General features: G+C 45.4%; 1 protein-coding gene across 5 annotated transcripts in view; it reads right to left on the reverse strand.

Annotated features, from left to right (window-relative positions):
* Positions 1 to 233: 233 nt before the first annotated feature.
* The window catches only part of RUNX2 (RUNX family transcription factor 2), a 175402-nt gene continuing 155855 nt past the window's right edge, over positions 234 to 19780 (reverse strand). For 4 of the 5 annotated variants that reach the window (XM_064145780.1, XM_064145778.1, XM_064145777.1 and 1 more), the window contains one exon: positions 234 to 1147. In XM_064145780.1, coding sequence (XP_064001850.1) covers positions 465 to 1147 — 683 coding nt within the window. In that variant the 3' untranslated portion in view covers positions 234 to 464. Of the gene's footprint in view, positions 1289 to 19780 lie in introns of all 5 variants that reach the window. The other variant, XM_064145782.1, reaches the window with a different exon arrangement.

Genomic DNA, 19780 nt, shown 5'->3' on the forward strand with positions numbered 1-19780 from the left:
ACATGCAGCATGGATGGAGGCAAATAGGAGAATTTGGCAGAGTTTTATTGTGCTCTTTCCTGTTTATGTCGTCCCACATTGCTCAGAGGAGTTTTGCCACCTCCCTGAGAATTTTATCGTGGGCAACTTCTCACCACTTCAGATTCTCCACATTGTCTACGTGAGACCTCACCGAATCCTAGCAGCACTCATGTGGGCACTGGATGAGAGGCAAAGACCAAGCACATCTGAGATGAATACAAGAATTACAAACAATTTTATTAGAAAGACAACAAAATTACTATTCAATATATGCAGCCATTTACAAAGACCAGAGAGAAACGAACTGGGGAGATGTGACTGCTGCTGAAGAGCACAGCAAACTGACGCGGATGATATGGGCAGATTTTGGTAGGGTTCCTTTCCTCCCCCTCTGCCATAGTCTGTGCCCAGCCAGCAGTGGCCCCTGTAAGCAGGGCCCAGAACTAAGGAGGTGGGGTGCCGTGAGCGTCCTGCTGCGGTGCCAGGGATGATGCCAGCTGCGTCAAGGCTCGGGCGATGACAGAGAGGTGGCTGTTCATTGTCCGCAGCTCTGCCAGGAGGTCGCTCACGTTTGCCGATGACTGCTCGGAGCTTGGAGGTGCAGCATGGGCAGCTGGTGGGGATGAAGCAGCCCCCAGAGCCCTGTCTCCCATAGGTGCTTCCTGAGGATTTCCATCATGGGAGGAGTCTAGGGGTGTGTTACTGCAGCACTTCATGCCTTCCAGGGAGCCCGTTCTAATGGGCATCTGGTCTTCCTCCTTCCCTTGAATGGTGGCAAGAGTTGCAGATGCAAGGAAGGGCAGCCAGTTGATGAGGTGGGTGGCAGTGCCAGGTGGGACTACTGGCAAATAAAGTCCCGGGTGAAGGGATGGAGTAGAGACAGGTGGTGCGGGAAGGCAGGGGAGTCTAGGGTGAACAGTGGCAGCAGGAGCTGATGTTGACGGTGGAACAGGAGGTGGTTTGGGATGTAAGGCTGCAACACAAGCAGGTAATGGTGGTGAAAATGATGCAGTACCAGTGTCAGAGGAAGCAGAGGGTGATGCTGAAGCTGTAAAAGGCCCAGGTTCTTCAGAGGTTGGTGGTGAAGTGGCAGCAGGTGGTGCATCAGGTGTGCAAGGGATTGAGTCTGCAAGGAAGACATATCATGAGTCTTGATTCACGCAGGTACTTACATACATGGACTGTTGCTTGCCATCACTTCAACGTTGATTAGATCTTTTTGATTCAAGAGGGAATTTCATCAGCTGATAAGGATCCTCTCTGCAGGCTGATCAGAAAAGAACAGTCATGCTCAAAGACAAAAGCCTACTGTAGACAAACAGGTAACGTTATAAATCTAAAGGAGCCTTCCACTCTCGTTCTTCCTAAAGCTTGTGGACAGGCCTTAGCATTTTCCTGGTTGACATCTCAGAGGTATGCATTAGCTGGTGAATTACCTACTGTGTTTTCCTGGCCAGTCATGGATGGTGATGTCCTGACTGACTCAGCTCTCCTGTGGAGATGTGAGGGCTGCACAGCTGCTGACAGAGCCAAAATGAACTGCTGCTTCATAGAATCATAGAATCATAGAATCAAGCAGGTTGGAAGAGACCTCCAAGATCATCCAGTCCAACCTAGCACCCAGCCCTAGCCAGTCAACTAGACCATGGCACTAAGTGCCTCAGCCAGGCTTTGCTTGAAGACCCCCAGGGACGGTGCCTCCACCACCTCCCTGGGCAGCCCATTCCAATGCCAATCACTCTCTCTGTGAAGAACTTCTTCCTAACATCCAGCCTATACCTACCCTGGCACAACTTGAGACTGTGTCCCCTTGTTCTATTGCTGGTTGCCTGGGAGAAGAGGCCAACCCCCACCTGGCTACAATGCCCCTTCAGGTAGTTGTAGACAGCAATGAGATCACCCCTGAGCCTCCTCTTCTCCAGGCTAAACAGGCCCAGCTCCCTCAACCTCTCCTCATAGGATTTGTGCTCCAGGCCCCTCACCAGCTTTGTTGCCCTTCTCTGGACACCTTCCAGCACCTCAACATCTCTCTTGAATTGAGGGGCCCAGAACTGGACACAGCACTCAAGGTGTGGCCTGACCAGTGCTGAGTACAGAGGCAGAATAACCTCCCTTGTCCTGCTGGCCACACTGTTCCTGATGCAGGCCAGGATGCAATTGGCTCTCTTGGCCACCTGGGCACACTGCTGGCTCATCTTCAGCCTACTCTCTATCAGTACCCCCAGGTCCCTTTCCTCCTGGCTGCTCTCCAGCCACTCAGTCCCCAGCCTATAGTGCTGCTTGGGGTTGTTGTGGCCAAAGTGCAGAACCCTGCACTTGGCCTTATTCATAGAGGTCCCAGTTTTCATCATTCTGATTTGAACAGTCAGGTCAACACCAGAAACAGTAAGAACTAGTGGTGGCTTAAATTCTTCAATAAGTTTATGTTTTATGTTGGAGCAAATTTATGTTAACACAATTAAACCTAGATGTAGATCCCAGCATGTTGATATTTAGCAGTTACAGCTATGAAAAGAAACAAACAAGAGAGAGCAAGAAATTGTTATCACTGCACATCCCAGCTTGACAACTATGCCATCTTGCAAAAAGTTCAGGGCACATCATTCCATGTTCACTGAAGTCAAGAGAGCCATGCTTGCTTGCACTCAGTCCAACAGTGCAGGATGACAGAGAAGCCTCTGGGGAATATGCAAAGACTTGGAGAGTCATGGTGTGGTCCACAATGCTCTGTGTTTAGCTGGTAAATACTGCATGGAAAGGATGATCCCATTTTAACAATAATTCCCAAACCCAGAAATATAACAGTAAATCTTAGCCTTCCAACAGCCTCAAAGAGCTTCATAGGTGGAACTGCTATATGCTATGGCACTGATTTTCATTTTAGAGTTGGAACACATTATACAGAAGGAAGGTGAGATGCTGGCAGAGTGGTCAGTATAAGACAGATGAATTTTAAAACTATTTCTACTGCAATTAAGTGCAAATTTTAGGGCACTGCTGTGGCTACAAAGGCACAAATTGATAGATTTATCTAGGTTAAGACAACCCAGAGAAAGCCAAGTACTGAGGTGTTAACACCATCCTATTATTATTCCTGGCATCTAAAAAAAATCTGATGTAAGAACTTCATTTTCTGCCTTGGTATTGCAGATAACAAACTGAAAGTGTGACTCCAAAGGAAATTAAAGCTTCCCCCTGTCATTTCTGACAACAAACCAACTGGACGTGCAGCCAGCAGAAGTCCATCTTTGTCCCACATGGGCCCACCATGTTTTGCCTAACCAAACACACATGCTGGTTGGAGGGGATTATGACAGCAACTTCAGCATGCCTTGAGGTCCCTGAGATTTCTATGGAAAGTTACTGCAGGTTCCTTGAAACAGTTTCCTTCCCTTGCCCCTTGGCTTTCTTCCCAACACCAAATCCCTGCCTACACAGGCGCTCAGTGCTAGCTCACTAGAGGTGGGCTGAAGAGGTTGGATGTTGAAGTTCCAAAGTGTTACTGACTGGGCTTTGGGTTTTCAAAACAAAAACAAAAATAAAGCACAGTTCAAATACAGGTTCCAGTTCCATCCAAACCACTGAAGTTTGCAAAGGGTGAGATGAAAGAGGTTCAGGTTTGGCTCAACTGTAGTGTTAACCAAAACAGTGTTTATGATCCATATATAGCATGGCTAATCCCTGTCCACACTGGCCAAACAAACTAAATTAAGTGAAACATTCTTCCATACATTGGAGAGTAGAGGAAGCTCAACAAGCCCTGAGGTAATCTGATTTAGCACTGGGACAAATAACTGCCACAAATGATCCTTAAATGGTTAAAGAGTAATTTGGGTTGAAATACAAGGAGTAGTAACCAATACAGACAAAACCAGAGACTGAAAATCTGTTCTTCAAAGGCTCTTGTCTCAGCTGCAATCTTTCCAAACTGTGTGGCTTCCTTATCAGAAGCCACAGCTTTGTCACCCCCCCCACACACACTTATCCCCCCTTAAGATTTATTTATGCCATGTGGCCTTTTAAATAGATCTTGCTCAGTTTGATGAGGCTCAGTCAGATGAGGCTCCCATGCTTCCATCTAAGAAATTCCACATGGGATTCTAAGCACCTGAGCAGGCAGCTCAGCGTATCCAGGACATGTGGAACCTATCGCACTCCTCAGTTCAACGGCCAGATACAGGCAGAGCTGACACACTGCAGCCTGTGCACCCACAGCAGTTGCTTCTCTGGATGGGGTCTGACTCAGCTGCTCAGCACCCAAAGACCCTAACTGATGGTGAAAAGTGCAGAAATCACAGTGCTGCTGAGGCTGGAGAGGAAATCTGGCAACTGTCTTGTCACAACCTCCATCCAAAGCAGTGCCAGCTAGCATCAAGAGTTTTTTATCCACAGTAGAATTTGCTAGGGCACGTTTGAGAAAGGCCAAGACTATGGAAATCTTAAGCATAATGAAGCTTAGAGCAAGCTACTGCAGTTGCTTGCAATATACAATAGGAGGGCTGAGACACCACTCTAGTGATGAAAGACTGAGAGTTGGAGTTCCATTGGCAATAGGTTCCAGGGAGACCTTATTGTGGTCTGCTGTGACAGGACAAGAGGTGATGGTTTTAAGTGAGAAAGGGGGAGGTTTAGACTAGATATAAGGAAGATGTTTTTTTAAATGAAGGTAGTGAAACACTGGCACAGGCTGCCCAGAGAGGTGGTAGATGCCCCATCCCTGGAAACCTGGAAACATTCCAGGTCAGGTTGAACAGGGGTCTGTGCAACCTGATCTGTTTAAAGATGTTCCTAGCCACTGCAGGTAAGTTGTACTAGAGGACTTCAAAGGTCTCTCCCAACCCAAAACATCCTATGGTTCTATTTATTTCCTCTTTCTCTAATTGTGTTTGTTTTAGCTGGATGCTGAAACTCATCACAGCTGTAGTGCTCTAGTGCTCATCACAGCTCTAGTGCTCATCACAGCTCCAGTGCTCTAGTGCTCTGCACAACTCAGAGCACAACTCTGCAGCCCCAGCAGAAAGAGAGTCTTCATAACTGGAGCATGCAGCTGTTTCTGGGGATATTGAATCTGTACCCAGACAGAGCTGTAGCTAAGTAGTATTGGATGGATATCTGCAAGAAGAGAAATGTTGAAGACAAGGTACTCCCTAAACATATCAGCCCATCAGTGCATGGTCATTCAGCACTCCCCAGCACTCCCAGTCTACAGAAGATGCATATGTATTACAGCAAGTTCCCACACACAAGCACTGTCTTTTAAAGCAAGCTCACAGGAGATCTTGCTTGAACAAGCAGTTAAAGGAGAAGAGTTATTTCACTAGTTAGGGAAGTCAATCCAGGACTCAGAAAACTTGGTTTGGGATCCACTTCATCTAAACAACTGAACTGTAAGTGCCCAGTGAAGGAATTCCATGAAAATACCTGCATTTTCTGTCATGTATGCAGGGAAAGCCTCCAAAAGGAAGACTCAGACACATAGGTTGACATCCCTGAACAGCTTCAGTGTCACTTCTTTCTACTGAGTGTACAGGGGACATGGCCTCATCTTGCAGCGGTATTGGTTTCTTGAGATGGGCTTCAGATACTCTTTAGCTTTAACAGTCTACAGTATGGCTACTATACACCTTATCTAATTCCCTAGCCTTTTTTCACAGCCAGTGGATTAAATGGTTCCAGCAGTTATCTCTTTATTGCTGGCATGAGAAATGCTTTTCCTCACCTCTTTGCTGGGAATAATGCGGAATAACTAACTTGAATGTGGATGCCATGCACTGAAAATGGCTACCTTTCAAGAGAGAACTCCTATCCTGGGTGCATGAAAAACAAGGTGGATGCTTAGTTTGGAATCAGTGAATGCCTGACACTGACTACCCTCTGGATCTGCAGTTTCACATCTAGGGGTTACCTGTTTGCAAGCAATAGGGAATACTTATGCAATGCTACCTCTGAGAGGACCTTGGGGTGTTAAAAACTGACAGGACTGTGAATAGACCAGGTGATAGAATAAAGAGAGAGCCTAGGAGCTCCTCCAGGAGAGGATTTCCCAGTACTTGTCCTGCCTGTGGTGATAAATGTTGCCAAAAGATTAATGGGCTGCCCTGTGAGAACAGGCAAAATGAAGTTATTTTAAATACTCTCGTCCCTGTGAGAAGAGCACAAATGTAACCTTTTGGGCAGGCTTGGCTATCCTAGCTGCTTTTGTCTGACTACTGATTTTATCTGCCTTGCAGCCAAACTGCTTCCAACTCTAATTTCTTAGTCTTTTGTCAGCCAACAAGGCAAAGGTCTGTGAAGGAGAAACCTTGAGGGAAAAGCAAGGGCATGACTTTCCACTGTCAAACTGCATGGGATTCAACTCATCTAACATTAGCCTTTCAGCTGGTGTCTAGTGCAAAACAGTCATCCTGCCTTCAGCAGAGAAAGAAGCACTTCTGGGGACAAGCCATTTCAAGTTATCAGGTCCCCAAGAAGAGTGGGAGGATGATGCTCTGGAATGTCCCTCCTTTTCTAACACTTCTTGTAGGACTAGGTCAAATGTCTTAGATGGGCTGACTAACTTTCAAACTGCTGCTGTTACAGATCACAGAATGGCAGGAGTTGGAATGGACCTCTGGAGATCATCTGGTCCAAACATGCCTGCTAAAGCAGGGTCACCCAGAGCAGCCTGCAGTGGGACACATCCAGGCATATCTTGAGTATCTCCACAGAAGGAAACTCCACAACCTCTCTGGGCTCCCTCTTCAGTGCTCTGTCACCCTCAAAGTAAAGAAGCCTTTCCTTATGTTCAGATGGATGTTGGGTGAGCTCAATTCCTCACTTCATATATAGATACAGTAAGTAATTTGCTATCAAACCAGTAACTGGGCAATGCCATCTGGCTGTGTTCCTGTGGAAGGCACAAAACCATGGTGCAAGACAGTGGAAACCTGGGCCCTGAGAGTGCTTTAAGAAAAGAGCTGGTGGTTCAGAAGCTGGCAATCTTTCAAGTGAGTCAGCACTGAACAAACAACCTATGTCAACAATAAGGATATTGAGATGCTGAAATGAGTAAAGCAGTCCCAGGAACGTGCAGGAGGCTCTTTGTGCAATGTCCCTTCTGTGTAAGTTTCTGAGGCTGCTCTAAAGCCAGCAGTGTCTGCATGTGTGTCTGGGAGACCAAGTGCATGTATGCACTCCCAGTTGATTTTGCAGCTGCTTCCCAAGAAAGTCTAAATAGATGCCTGTCTCCTCTTTCTGGTAAGAAGTGAAACTAAAGTCCTAACAGCCTGTGATAAAGGAAAGGCCAGCAGTAATGTGCGTGTTAGCAAGGGCAGCACTGCTTTTGCACAGCACTGCATCTAAAGGCATCCCTCCTCTGCTGCACAGGGTTGACTCCAATACAGATTGCTGCTCTTCAGCTGAGTTTAGAAGAGCTCCCAGGTGTAAACCAAGTTTATAGAGGATTAAATCACAGCACAAGAGACTCACCAGATGTTACATTAGGATAGATCTGAACAAAAATAGCAGTGTGAGCACTCCAGAGCTAGAGTTTGCACTTGTACAATTCTGAAATGGAATTTGATTCTAGATGATCTGTGAGGTCTCTTCCAATCCTAATAATACTGTGATACTGTGTGTGATACTGTGATATTCTGTCCAGCATCCCTCTTCTTTATTTCTGTTGTTTTGTTTTCTTTTATCTCGTTTTTTATTTTATTTTATTTTTTCTGTTATTTTCTCTTTTCTTTTCTTTTCTTTTCTTTTCTTTTCTTTTTTCTTTTCTTTTCTTTTCTTTTCTTTTCTTTTATTTTCTTTTTTCTCTTCTTTTCTCTTTTCTTTTCTTTTCTTTTCTTTTCTTTTCTTTTCTTTTCTTTTCTTTTATCTAATTTTCTTTTCTTTTTATTTTATTTCCTTCCTTCCTTCCTTCCTTCCTTCCTTCCTTCCTTCCTTCCTTCCTTCCTTCCTTCCTTCCTTCCTCCCTTCCTCCCTTCCTCCCTCCCTTCCTCCCTTCCTTCCTTCCTTCCTTCCTTCCTTCCTTCCTTCCTTCCTTCCTTCCTTCCTTCCTTCCTTCCTTCCTTCCTTCCTTCCTTCCTCCCTCCCCCCCTCCCTCCCTTTCTTTCTTTCTTTCTTTCTTTCTTTCTTTCTTTCTTTCTTTCTTTCTTTCTTTCTTTCTTTCTTTCTTTCTTTCTTTCTTTCTTGGTACAATTTATGACTTCTGTTAAAATAGGAGAGAGAGTAATAGTTCTAAACTAAAAGAGGGTAGATTTAGACTAGGCATAAGGAAGATTCTTTTTTGCAGTAAAGGTGGTGAAACACTGGCATGGGTTACCCAGAGGGGTGGGGTGGTAGATGCCCTATCCCTGGAAACATTCAAGGTCAGGTTAGATGGGGCTCTGAGCTACTTCATCTAGTTGAAGACATCTCTGCTTTCTGACTAGATGACCTTTAAAAGGGTCTCCCAGCCCAAGCCATTCTATGATTCTATGAAGCCAAACTAGAATCATAGAATCAGTCAGGGTTGGAAGAGACCACAAGGATCATCTAGTTCCAACCCCCCTGCCATGGGCAGGGACACCCTACCCTAGATCAGGCCGGCCAGAGCTATGAACATTCAGTTGCTTTTGGCTGGACAGCTTACAAATGCATAGAAAATTCATTAAAAAACATTAGGCAAGCTTAGCATTAATTATTTTTCAGAGAAAGCAAATCACATTTCATAGAATCACAGAATCAACCAGGTTGGAAGAGACCTCCAAGATCATCTAGGCCAACCTAGCACCCAGCCCTAGCCAGTCAACCAGACCATGGCACTAAGTGCCTCAGCCAGGCTTTGCTTGAACACCTCCAGGGATGGTGACTCCACCACCTCCCTGGGCAGCCCATTCCATTTATATCCTCTTCTCTGCACACATGGAAGTACCCCAAAGTACTGTATATATCAAGATGCTGCAGTCTTCAATGATGGTGGTGGTTTCATGCAATCAAATGTGCCCACTCAAACTCAGGAGTTTTAACAGTAGTTGTTAGTATTTAACAATAATATTTGTTAATTTTGAACAAAATATTAACTTGAAAAAAAATACATGACCATCAGACTGTTCAAAACCTGCCCTATTCTTCCTGGTTTTCAAAGTCAATCTCATTCACCACTCCCACAATAAAATTAAAGAATAGAGGAAGTTTGGAAATGATCATAGGTTACCAGAACCATGCTGTAATGGGACACATGGCAAAGGCTCTACCAGCCCAAGACATTTCACCAAAAACACCCCAAATCTGCCTCTGTGCTGTCAGTATCATGGAATCATAGAATCAACCAGATTGGAAGAGACCTCCAAGATCATCCAGGCCAACCTAGCCCCCAGCCCTGTCCAGTCATCTAACCCACAGCACTAAATGCCTCATCCAGGCTTTTCTTGAACACCTCCAGGGATGGTGACTCAAAACTTATTGCTTGAGTTGCTTCAGCAAGGTTTGCTCCTCTGGCCTCTTGCTTTTCAAGCAGCCTAATAACAAGATGAGCCACTCTACAGATTTTAATTAGCTTACAAGTTTCCCTGACTTCCTAAACTCCTGCATCACTTTGGGCTTTTATTTGGGTTTGGTTTTCTTTTTCAACTGGGGTCTGCTCTGGGGTCTGCTTCTCTTCTTTCAGGTAGAATACACCAAGCCTAGCTGGACTGGGCTTTATGTGACTAATCACATTATGACTCCTGGAGAGTTGTGCTCTTTCAAACGTTCTTGAGTAATAGTCTGTTATGAGTATGTGCTTATTCCCCTGTCATGTGAACAAATCTGTTCTCACAGTTTGTCATGGGCCATCTGCTTCTTCATCTTTGGCCCTGGCTTAATTTCAGTGAGATTTTATTCACTTCCTGGCAAAATGTGCATTTTTACAGTCATCTGGGACAAGATTTTCCAAGCACCTGAAGTCCTCCTTTGACACCTATGAGACAAAGCCAGACTTTTTGAAGTGCTTTGCAGCTCCTGTGATTTTCTAAGGAAGAGTCCCAGAGGATGCCCTGACATCTCAATATGGAGAAAGAATGGGGGAAAGAGGGGTAGGCATGTTGGAGAGGTAATTCTGCTGGGCAGCAGGCAATTCCTCATGACAATATTCATTGCCTAAGACAATTTTCCTGCTGTGTTCAAAGCAATGAACAGATGAGTCTCACACTGGCCACACTTTATGGAGGCCTGACTGAAATGCATGAAAAATTAGATGCCCTGACAGAAGTCTATAATGGAACCAGGAGTAAAAGCTACATCCATCTTCCCCACCAACACTGCCAATACAGCCCTCTGACAGCTCCTTCACCCTCCTTCCCTATGAATGTATTGTCTTAAATTGTGGAAGGCTCTTTTACCCTCCCCTTAACAGGATGGAACTAATGCAAAGCAGGAAAATAGGTGTTAAGGAGACAGACAGCCCAGCTTTCACTCTAGCCATGAAAGAACATCTTCTATGAGGAGAGGCTGAGGGAGCTGGGGGTGTGCAGCCTGGAGAAGAGGAGGCTCGGGGGGGACCTCATTGCTGTCTACAACTACCTGAAGGGAGGTTGTAGCCAGGTGGGGTTGGTCTCTTCTCCCAGGCAACCAGCAACAGAACAACACAACAGTCTCAAGTTGTGCTAGGGGAAGTCTAGGCTGGATGTTAGGAGGAAGTTCTTGCCAGAGAGAGTGATTGGCATTGGAATGGGCTGCCCAGGGAGGTGGTGGAGTCACTGTCCCTGGAGGTGTTCAAGAAAAGCCTGGCTGAGGCACTTAGTGCCATGGTCTAGTTGACTGGCTGGATGCTAGGTTGGCCTGGATGATCTTGGAGGTCTCTTCCAACCTGCTTGATTCTATGATTCTATGATTCTATGATTCTCTTCTCCATCCACATTTGCTTTCCTTCCCAATAATTTACTGCAGATAGAGAAGTGGCTGAAGAGTGCTTAAGTCTTCTGAAAATAAACTATGACCAACAATTACTTCTGAATAGCCAAAAAAGAAGCAAGGAGAAGAAGGAATGCCCATGATCAAGTCACTTTCTTTGCAGACCCACTCTGGAAATGTCAATGTAGATTAAGATGTAAAATAACCAAAAGTAGTTAACCTGCCCTTTTTTTCCAGGAAAGACACGAGACACACCATGCAATCTTATGGTTTTAGTCTCTGATGAGTCAAGTCTGGAAATTCAGTACACATGAGTCAATGAGATTTCAGATTCCTACAGAGTGTCCAGAAAGGAGATCATTCTGCCAGCAGTGGACAGGTCTCTTGCTTACACCACATATCTCTTCTCAGGCTGACTTACTGAAACAAACTGCATCCAGGCTGGGTTACCCTGAACTTATGTCACGTTATGCTTTAGATGGGATTGTGGCTCTCAAAGACTTGTCACAGCAGCGTTCCCAACTCAAATACTGTGACTATATCTTTTCCTGGTTATTTACTATCTGGCTTCTGATACTTAACTATCTGGCTTCTGATAAGCTTTTTGGCCTACATAAGAACTTTATACCACAGCAAATAAGCAATCCTTATCTTGTATCATTTCTCAGGCTCTAGGAATTCAGTATTTAAAAGCAAGACACGATGGAATACACTGTGGGAAGTCTCCTGTCCCATTAAGCAGAAGCAAAGGTGTTGGTCCTACTTGGTAACCAATGTTTGGGTGGGAAAATAAGAGAGTCTGAGTAGCACACCATGGTTAGACACAGCACAAAAGAGTGTCACTGTAGGATGAGTTTGGCTGTTGCACTGCCTAAGAGTCTGCAGGCCTGCCCATCAAGCTAAAGGTGGTCACTTTGTATAACCAAAGAGTCTCTAAGTAATCCAAAGACGACAAGGAAATGATTTTGCCTTAAGTATGCAAGCAAAGTAAGAACTAACTCACAGAATTCATTAAATCTCCATCTACTTCCCAGCATGTTTCATCCTCAGAGACATGGCACCATTTTTAGGAAAATAACCTTGTAAAAAATTCCCCTGAAACTGTACAGCCTGAGGTGCTTTTTCTTCTCTTTGTACACTGAGGAACCACACAGGCTGCATCTCTCCTACAGAGTTAATCCAAGTGGGAGAGAGCCAAAGCTGAACACCTGAGCTATGCCAGTCTGGACATAAATAATATTTCCCTGAATGAGCCTACTGCAGCTTTGCTGTTTGTGAACTCCAACCAAGCGCACCAGGAGAGTCAGAGGGGAGGAAGCATATCTCTGTTTTTTTTTTTTTTTTCATTTGGATATCCTGGGATTCTTTCCCAATCTCTTCTGCCATTGGAATGGGCTGCCCAGGGAGGTGGTGGAGTCACCGTTCCTGGAGGTGTTCAAGCAAAGCCTGGCTGAGGCACTTAGTGCCATGGTCTAGTTGACTGGCTAGGGCTGGGTGCTAGGTTGGCCTGGATGATCTTGGAGGTCTCTTCCAACCTGCTTGATTCTATGGTTCTATGATTTGGGAGAACTTGTCTACTCCAAAGAAAGGCTTTCAGGATTCATGATCAAATTTGTGTCCTTACTGCAACTCAGGTGAGTGTCAGTCCATGGTCATAAAGAACTTAGACTGCTTACCATCTCCTCAGTTCCTGGCCTGAATCAAACCCACCTCTTAAGCCTGCAGGAGTTTTTCACCACATGCTGAGTTGGTGCCCTGGAGATGTACAACCTTTCATCCATATTTCACAGGATCACAGTATCACAGTATCAACAAGGTTAGAAGAGACCTCAGAGATCATCAAGTCCAACCCTTTACCACAGAGCTCAAGGCTAGACCATGGCATCAAGTGCCAGGCAATAGTAGCAGGCATCATGGAAATGCTGTCTTCACAGAAACATTTTGTCTCAAATAACATTTTCATTTTACACCCAAGTCTAGCCAGAGGTGAATTCTTTTGTTTAATGACGAGCCACAGCTCCTTTGGAACAAAATGTTCTCCTGTAAGCTGGGTGAGCTGCTGGTTTTATTGAAGAACAGTCCTGCAGACCAAGACAATGCTGTACTTCACTAGTCTGTTTGAATTACCACTCTGCCATCTCCCAGAGGAACATGATCAGCCGACCACTAAACTCTGCTTTAAGATCTCATGCCCGATCTAAATGAGACAGAATGAAGCCCTGGAGAGATTTCAACCCTTGTTTTGTTGTAAAAACATTGCTTTGTTTGGAATGTATTTGCCTTTGTATTGAGGATTGAAAATGTAACCCAGTGCCCAGTTTTGAAACATATAAATGCAGTGCTTTGGTATTCCAGCATATAGAGAGATCCATAGCATGTGTCCTTTTTCACAGAGTCCCTTTTTTCTTGGGGATCTGCAACAAGCTTTGAAACTTTCAAGCCTTGAGACTTCTGACAGCTCAGCACAGTAGGAACATAACATTTCTGTGTTACACAGGCTGGCATGGTGATGCAGTTAGGAAATATGTAGGAAACTTGACATGAAACCCAAACATGTGCTTGCAACAGTGAACTCAGCCTTCTTCTGCATCCAGTTCAATTACTCAAGCCAGCAAGCAGCTAAACGTTCATGACACCCGCTTGCAATTCCAGTCAGTGGTCACCACTATTTGGCTCCCACATCTTCCCTGTGCTTTGCTTTAGTACACTCAGATTGCAAACTGAGTAGAGATTGCAAACTGAATAGAGATTGCAAACTGAATAGATCTAGGTGTATGATCCAGATCTTTTCACCCTGTGGTTGAATCCTGAGCAGTCAACAGTTGGATGACTGGGTCCATTGGCCTTTTCCTACTCCTTTGCACAAACTCCTGTTGATTCAATGTCCCTTGGGCAGAGATTTCATGAACCCAGCCACTTGCTTTACCATTATCTATGTATGGCACAACACCTTTACCAGCTGTGTACCAGAAGTCAGAGAATTTGTGGTGTGATACATAGCACAAGGTAGACAAACAGCGCTAGGATCCCCCCAGTCCCTCATCCCTCCACCTACCTCCCTTTCCTACCACATGACCTCCTGAATAACTAACTGGAGGAGATATTCACCCACTCAGAGAGCAAACAAATGCAGCAGCTCTGCACAGGGTTACTTTTGTCTCTCCACCTGAGGCCAAGTTCTTTGACCACTACATGTACCGACTCACATCTCAGGCTGTGCATGGTGGGCTTGGATGCTCACTGGGTGGAGGGAGGCACCTCTGCAGGATAGGAAGGAGTGATTAGGACACTCCTTCCTTTGAGTCAGTATTTATTCAGTGGCTCTGGTTTGGGGGAAAAGATACTCTGTCTGGGGTCACATTTCCACTCTCCTAAGTGAGGTAGCTGGAGCCATCAGCCCAAGGGGGTGCTAGCAGCTTCCCTCTGGGAGCATGCCCTCTTTTTTTTAGGTTGCATTTTAGTTCCAAACTGGCACATTGTGGCTGTGTCTTGTGCTCTTGTTTTGCATTTGGGTTTTCATGTGTTTGGTTTTTGTTTGTCCTTTTTTTTTTTTTTTTTCCCCTAATTGTAGTCTGGAGTTTGCCTTAACGGGACAGAGAAGTCTTTGAGACTGGAGCTGTGCTCTTCTCTTTGTTTCTGGTAAGACATAACACTGGCCTCATGGGACTGCACTCCATCAGGGATATTTTAGTTCAGCCTGGCTCAACTTCTTGCTGGCCCGCAGTCTGATTGCTATTTGTCATTGAGTCTGCCATCACTGGGGAACAGACTGCCCCCACTGTGGCTGCTCTAGTAGACTGGAGCCTTGAATTTGGCTGAGCTTCCCAGGCATTTCCATGAGGCAAATAGTAACACTAATTTCAGATGGACACTGTATTCCTTGCTTACATTCCTAAAAGGCTCTGTTGTGCTGTTTTTGTCTTGTTCTCCATGATAAACGTATTGCTGGATTTCACCCTGGGGGTTGTTGAGTCCTGCTGATGGGTGAGTCTATTTCTCTGTTTGAGAGACTGAAGATGAAAGAGCATTTTGAGATCCTTTTAGGTAGATGGACATACCTTTCTGGCCTACTCCTCAACATGATTTTTATGAAGCTGTTGAATGGGCTGCATGGGGAGGTGGTGGAGTCGCCGTCCCTGGAGCTGTTCAAGGCAGGATTGGACGTGGCACTTGGTGCCATGGTCTGGCCTTGAGCTCTGTGGTAAAGGGTTGGACTTGATGATCTATGAGGTCTCTTCCAACCTTGGTGATACTGTGATACTGTGATATTCAATTCAACAAAACTCAGTTTCAAATATACCTGTGTAAAACAAGAATAATTCTACTGGCATCAGCGTCTTTATGCCATTATAATCATGGAAGAAGGCAAAGAAATACTCCTGCAGGGACTTTTTTTTTCTCCTTTTTTTGGGGGGGAACCATGCTGAGTAGAAAACCACAGCAAAATTATCTTTAAATGAGAACAAAATTCTTTAAGAGAGCTCAGCCTTTTAAAAAGAGAGACAAATGGAACAAAATGCTGCAGTTCAGAAAGTCCTGCGGTCTTCAGGAAATAAGGCAGTTTGCTGCAGAGAGGCATAAATAGACAAAGCAGAGAGAGATGCAAAGAGAGCAAGACCCAGCAAATGATGCTGTTTGTGAACTGCATTATCAAAACTTCTCACAGCATAAGAGATGAGATTGTAGAGGCAAGTTTATTCTCAAGCACACGGACGGAAAAATATAGACCTCAGTAAGAACCACTGAGTAAACCTGAGAAAAGAGAATGACTGTGCCTGGAAATGTTTAGAGGATGGAGTTTGTCAACTAATGAAATGAGAGACCACTGTTTGCAGCTCAGCACACAGGCTAAATCCAAAGGAGGAGACTTTTCTTTCTTCCCCAGTTAGAGGAAGGCAGGGAAACTGTGATCTCTGCTTCCTCTGCAACCAATTGTTTTTCTTTCATAAAACCTGGTGATTATGGAGAAAAGAAAGTTTGCTCCGCAGTGCTGGGTAGAGGGTCACAATTCATCTACACCACCAGGTTCCTGTTTACTTTCAGGTCTGTTGATTTTGGAGACAAGCCCTTTACCACTCAGTTTCACAGTTGTGTCAACAGCTTTCCCGACAACGTAGTGATGCATTTTGTGTTACGCTGTGCAAGCAGGAGCGCAGCTCAAGCCAAAAAGGACACATCGAGATGATACTCCCAACTATAAGCAGCTGCATGATTTGCCTAAGCGTGGATCCTGCCTCATGGTTTGGACTCATCACTAACAGAAGTACACTGATATCTCCAATAATATGTTTTAACAGAAAGAGTGTTTTCTAAGGACAAAATACATGCACCTTGTCTGGGAAGGCTCCTCTCTATGCCAAGAAGATTCTCTCTTTAATGGAAGGCTCCTCCCTATGCCAAGAAGATTCTCTCCTTAAAGGAAGGCTCCTCTCTATGCCAAGAAGATTCTCTCTTTAATGGAAGGCTCCTCTCTATCCCAAGAAGATTCTCTCTTTAAAGGAAGGCTCCTCTCTATCCCAAGAAGATTCTCTCTTTAAAGGAAGGCTCCTCTCTATCCCAAGAGATTCTCTCTTTAATGGAAGGCTCCTCTCTATGCTATGAAGATTCTCTCTTTAATGGAAGGCTCCTCTCTATGCCAAGAAGATTCTCTCTTTAAAGGAAGGCTCCTCTCTATCCCAAGAGATTCTCTCTTTAATGGAAGGCTCCTCTCTATGCTATGAAGATTCTCTCTTTAATGGAAGGCTCCTCTCTATGCCAAGAAGATTCTCTCTTTAAAGGAAGGCTCCTCCCTATGCCAAGAAGATTCTCTCTTTAAAGGAAGGCTCCTCTCTATGCCAAGAAGATTCTCTCTTTAATGTAGACCTCCTTGCTTTACTACAGGACATCCTTAAAAAGGGGAGTGGGATTCTGGCAACACCAGAAATATGCAGTGTAACAAAAAGAAGAAAGACTAAAAGGTCAGCTGCCTTGTAAAAAGAGGGCTTCTTGATTAACTTTATGGAAAGAAAATGAGCTGTAAAAAGACAGCATTTTGCTTTTAACAAGGACTGTGAGTCAGGAACACAGCCAGCTGGGTAGTCTGCACTAGCCCTAGACTGTTAGCAAACCAAGATCAGAAGGAGCCTGGACCCCTTCAGAAATGTGAGGAGTGACAGGATGGCTAAGTGGCAGTGTGGAAGAGCTGAGGTGTATCTGCTGAAGTCCATACATGACTCAACGAAGAAACTCATGCAGGATCCTGTCTTAGAAGGAAAAGAATTAAGTCTTCCAAGGCAAAAAAATCCAACCACAACCAAAAAACTCACCCCACTCTGTCTTCATCTGTTCCATAGACATTAGCTGTATAATCACAAAGAGAAGGAAACCATTTTGAGACAACACTGCTGCTCATTTTCTCTGGGTATTGGGAAAGTGGATATGCCATTGGGAACGACTACAAGAACCCCAAATCATCCTTGCATGGCTTGCAGTACAGGTAATGCTTCGAGCTAACAGCAGCAGAGGTTTGGAACAAAACACACAGTGTGACACTTTGTGTACTGTGTCAGATGGAGGCAGTGAACTTGGCCAGTCCTGTGACATTGTGAGGTGGGGCTCGAATGAAACGTCCAAAGGCAGAGCACTGCTGTGTCTCAGCTGAAACTCACACACAAACATCATCATCATCATCATCATCCTGAAGTTTGTCATTTCTACCAAGCACTTCACATTACAGGGCATTCAAAATTTGGGTTCACAGACAATCCCCGGGGATTTATTCCTACTCTCCAAGGACCAAGTCCATGAAGTGTTTAAATCCATAGTTAAGGGACATTAGGATTTGGGGAGCTGCAGTTGAGAAAAAAGCTGCCTGAAGCTGCTTTCCAGAACAAAGATAGTCCTCAAAGGAGGAAGATAGTGAGACTGAGTGTACCCTCATCAAATTTGCAGATGATAGCAAGCTGAGAGGTGCAGTTGATAAGTTGGAAGGATGGGATGCCATCCAGAGGGACCAAGACAGACTGCAGAGGTGGGCTGAGGAGAATCTCAAGAGATGCAGTAAGTCAAAGTGTAAGGTTCTGCACCTAGGATGGGGCAATTCTCATTATCAGTACAGGTTAGAGAATGATGAAGATGAGAGCAGTCCTGCAGAAGAGGACTTGGGGGCACTGGTGGATGAGAAGCTGGATATGAGCCAACAGTGTGTGCTTGAAGCCCAGAAAGTCAATCACATCCTAGACTGCATCAAAAGAAGCATGGCTAGCAGGTCAAGGGAGGTGATTCTGCCTCTCTGCTCTGCTGAGACCTCACCTGCAATACCATGTCCTGCTCTGGAGATTTCAACACAGGAAGGGCCATGAAACTGACCAGGAGGCTGAAGCATGTCTCTTGGGAGGACAGACAGAGGGAGCTGAGATCATTCACCATGGAGAAGGCTCTGGGGAAACCAGTACCTAAAAGGGGCCTACAAGAAGACTGGAGAGGGACTGTTTACAAAGACCTGTAGTGATAGGAGGAGGGGCAATGGTTTTAAATTAGAGAAGAGTAGATTTAGATTGGATGTCAGGAACAAGCTCTTTACCATGAGGATGGTGGAATACCAGAACAGCTTGCTCAGGGAGGTAGCTGAGGTTCTACACCTGGAGATATTCAAGGTCAGACCTAACAATGCTCTGAGCAACCTGACCTAGTGGAGGATGTCCCTGCTCACTGGAGGAGGGTTGGACTAGATGACCTTTGTAGATCCTTTGATTCTATGATTTTATGACTAAGGGCCTCTACAAAGTAAATGGACCAGATCATAAAGGACTAGCTGCTTACTCCAAGTCTTGCAAAACTTTGAATAGAATAGAATCAACCAGGTTGGAAGAGACCTCCAAGATCATCCAGGCCAACCTAGCACCCAGCCCTAGCCAGTCAACTAGACCATGGCACTGAGTGCCTCATCCAGGCTTTGCTTGAACACCTCCAGGGATGGTGACTCCACCACCTCCCTGGGCAGCCCATTCCAATGCCAATCACTCTCTCTGCCAACAACTTCCTCCTAACATCCAGCCTAGACTTCCCCCAACACAACTTGAGACTGTGTCCCCTTGTTCTGTTGCTGGTTGTCTGGGAGAAGAAACCAACCCCCACCTGGCTACAATGTTCCTTCAGGTAATTGTAGACAGCAATGAGGTCCCCCCTGAGCCTCCTCTTCTCCAGGCTAAACACCCCCAGCTCCCTCAGCCTCTCCTCATAGGGTTTGTGCTCCAGGCCCCTCACCAGCTTCATCGCCCTTCTCTGGACACCTTCCAGCACCTCAACATCTCTCTTGATTCTTCTCATTGTGACAGGTTGTATTAGCTTTTGACCCCTGCACTTCTTTGTCCTGGATTTTCCTCTCTCCCAGGAACTCTCAATGCCACATGCTTATTGGACAAGCTTGCAAGCACAGACTGATCAGATTTTGCCAACAGTGGATCTGCACAAGAGGTTCATGCATTCCGTCTCCCACTGATGAATTGGATTACTGTAGCAAACTTCAACCTAAATGTCATGCAACAGAGTGTTAGGTTTCCAGAGAAGGGCAACAGAGCTGGTGAAGGGCCTGGAACACAAACCCTATGAGGAGAGGCTGAGGGAGCTGGGGTTTAGCCTGGAGAAGAGGAGGCTCAGGGGGGACCTCATTGCTGTCTACAACTACCTGAAGGGGCATTGTAGCCAGGTGGGGGTTGGTCTCTTCTCCCAGGCAACCAGCAATAGAACAAGGGGACACAGTCTCAAGTTGTGCTGGGGGAAGTCTAGGCTGGATGTTAGGAGGAAGTTGTTGTCAGAGAGAGTGATTGGCATTGGAATGGGCTGCCCAGGGAGGTGGTGGAGTCACTGTCCCTGGAGGTGTTCAAGAAAAGCCTGGCTGAGGCACTTAGTGCCATGGTCTAGT

Source organism: Pogoniulus pusillus, chromosome 7 (genome assembly GCF_015220805.1).
Source record: "Pogoniulus pusillus isolate bPogPus1 chromosome 7, bPogPus1.pri, whole genome shotgun sequence".
Taxonomy (NCBI): domain Eukaryota; kingdom Metazoa; phylum Chordata; class Aves; order Piciformes; family Lybiidae; genus Pogoniulus; species Pogoniulus pusillus.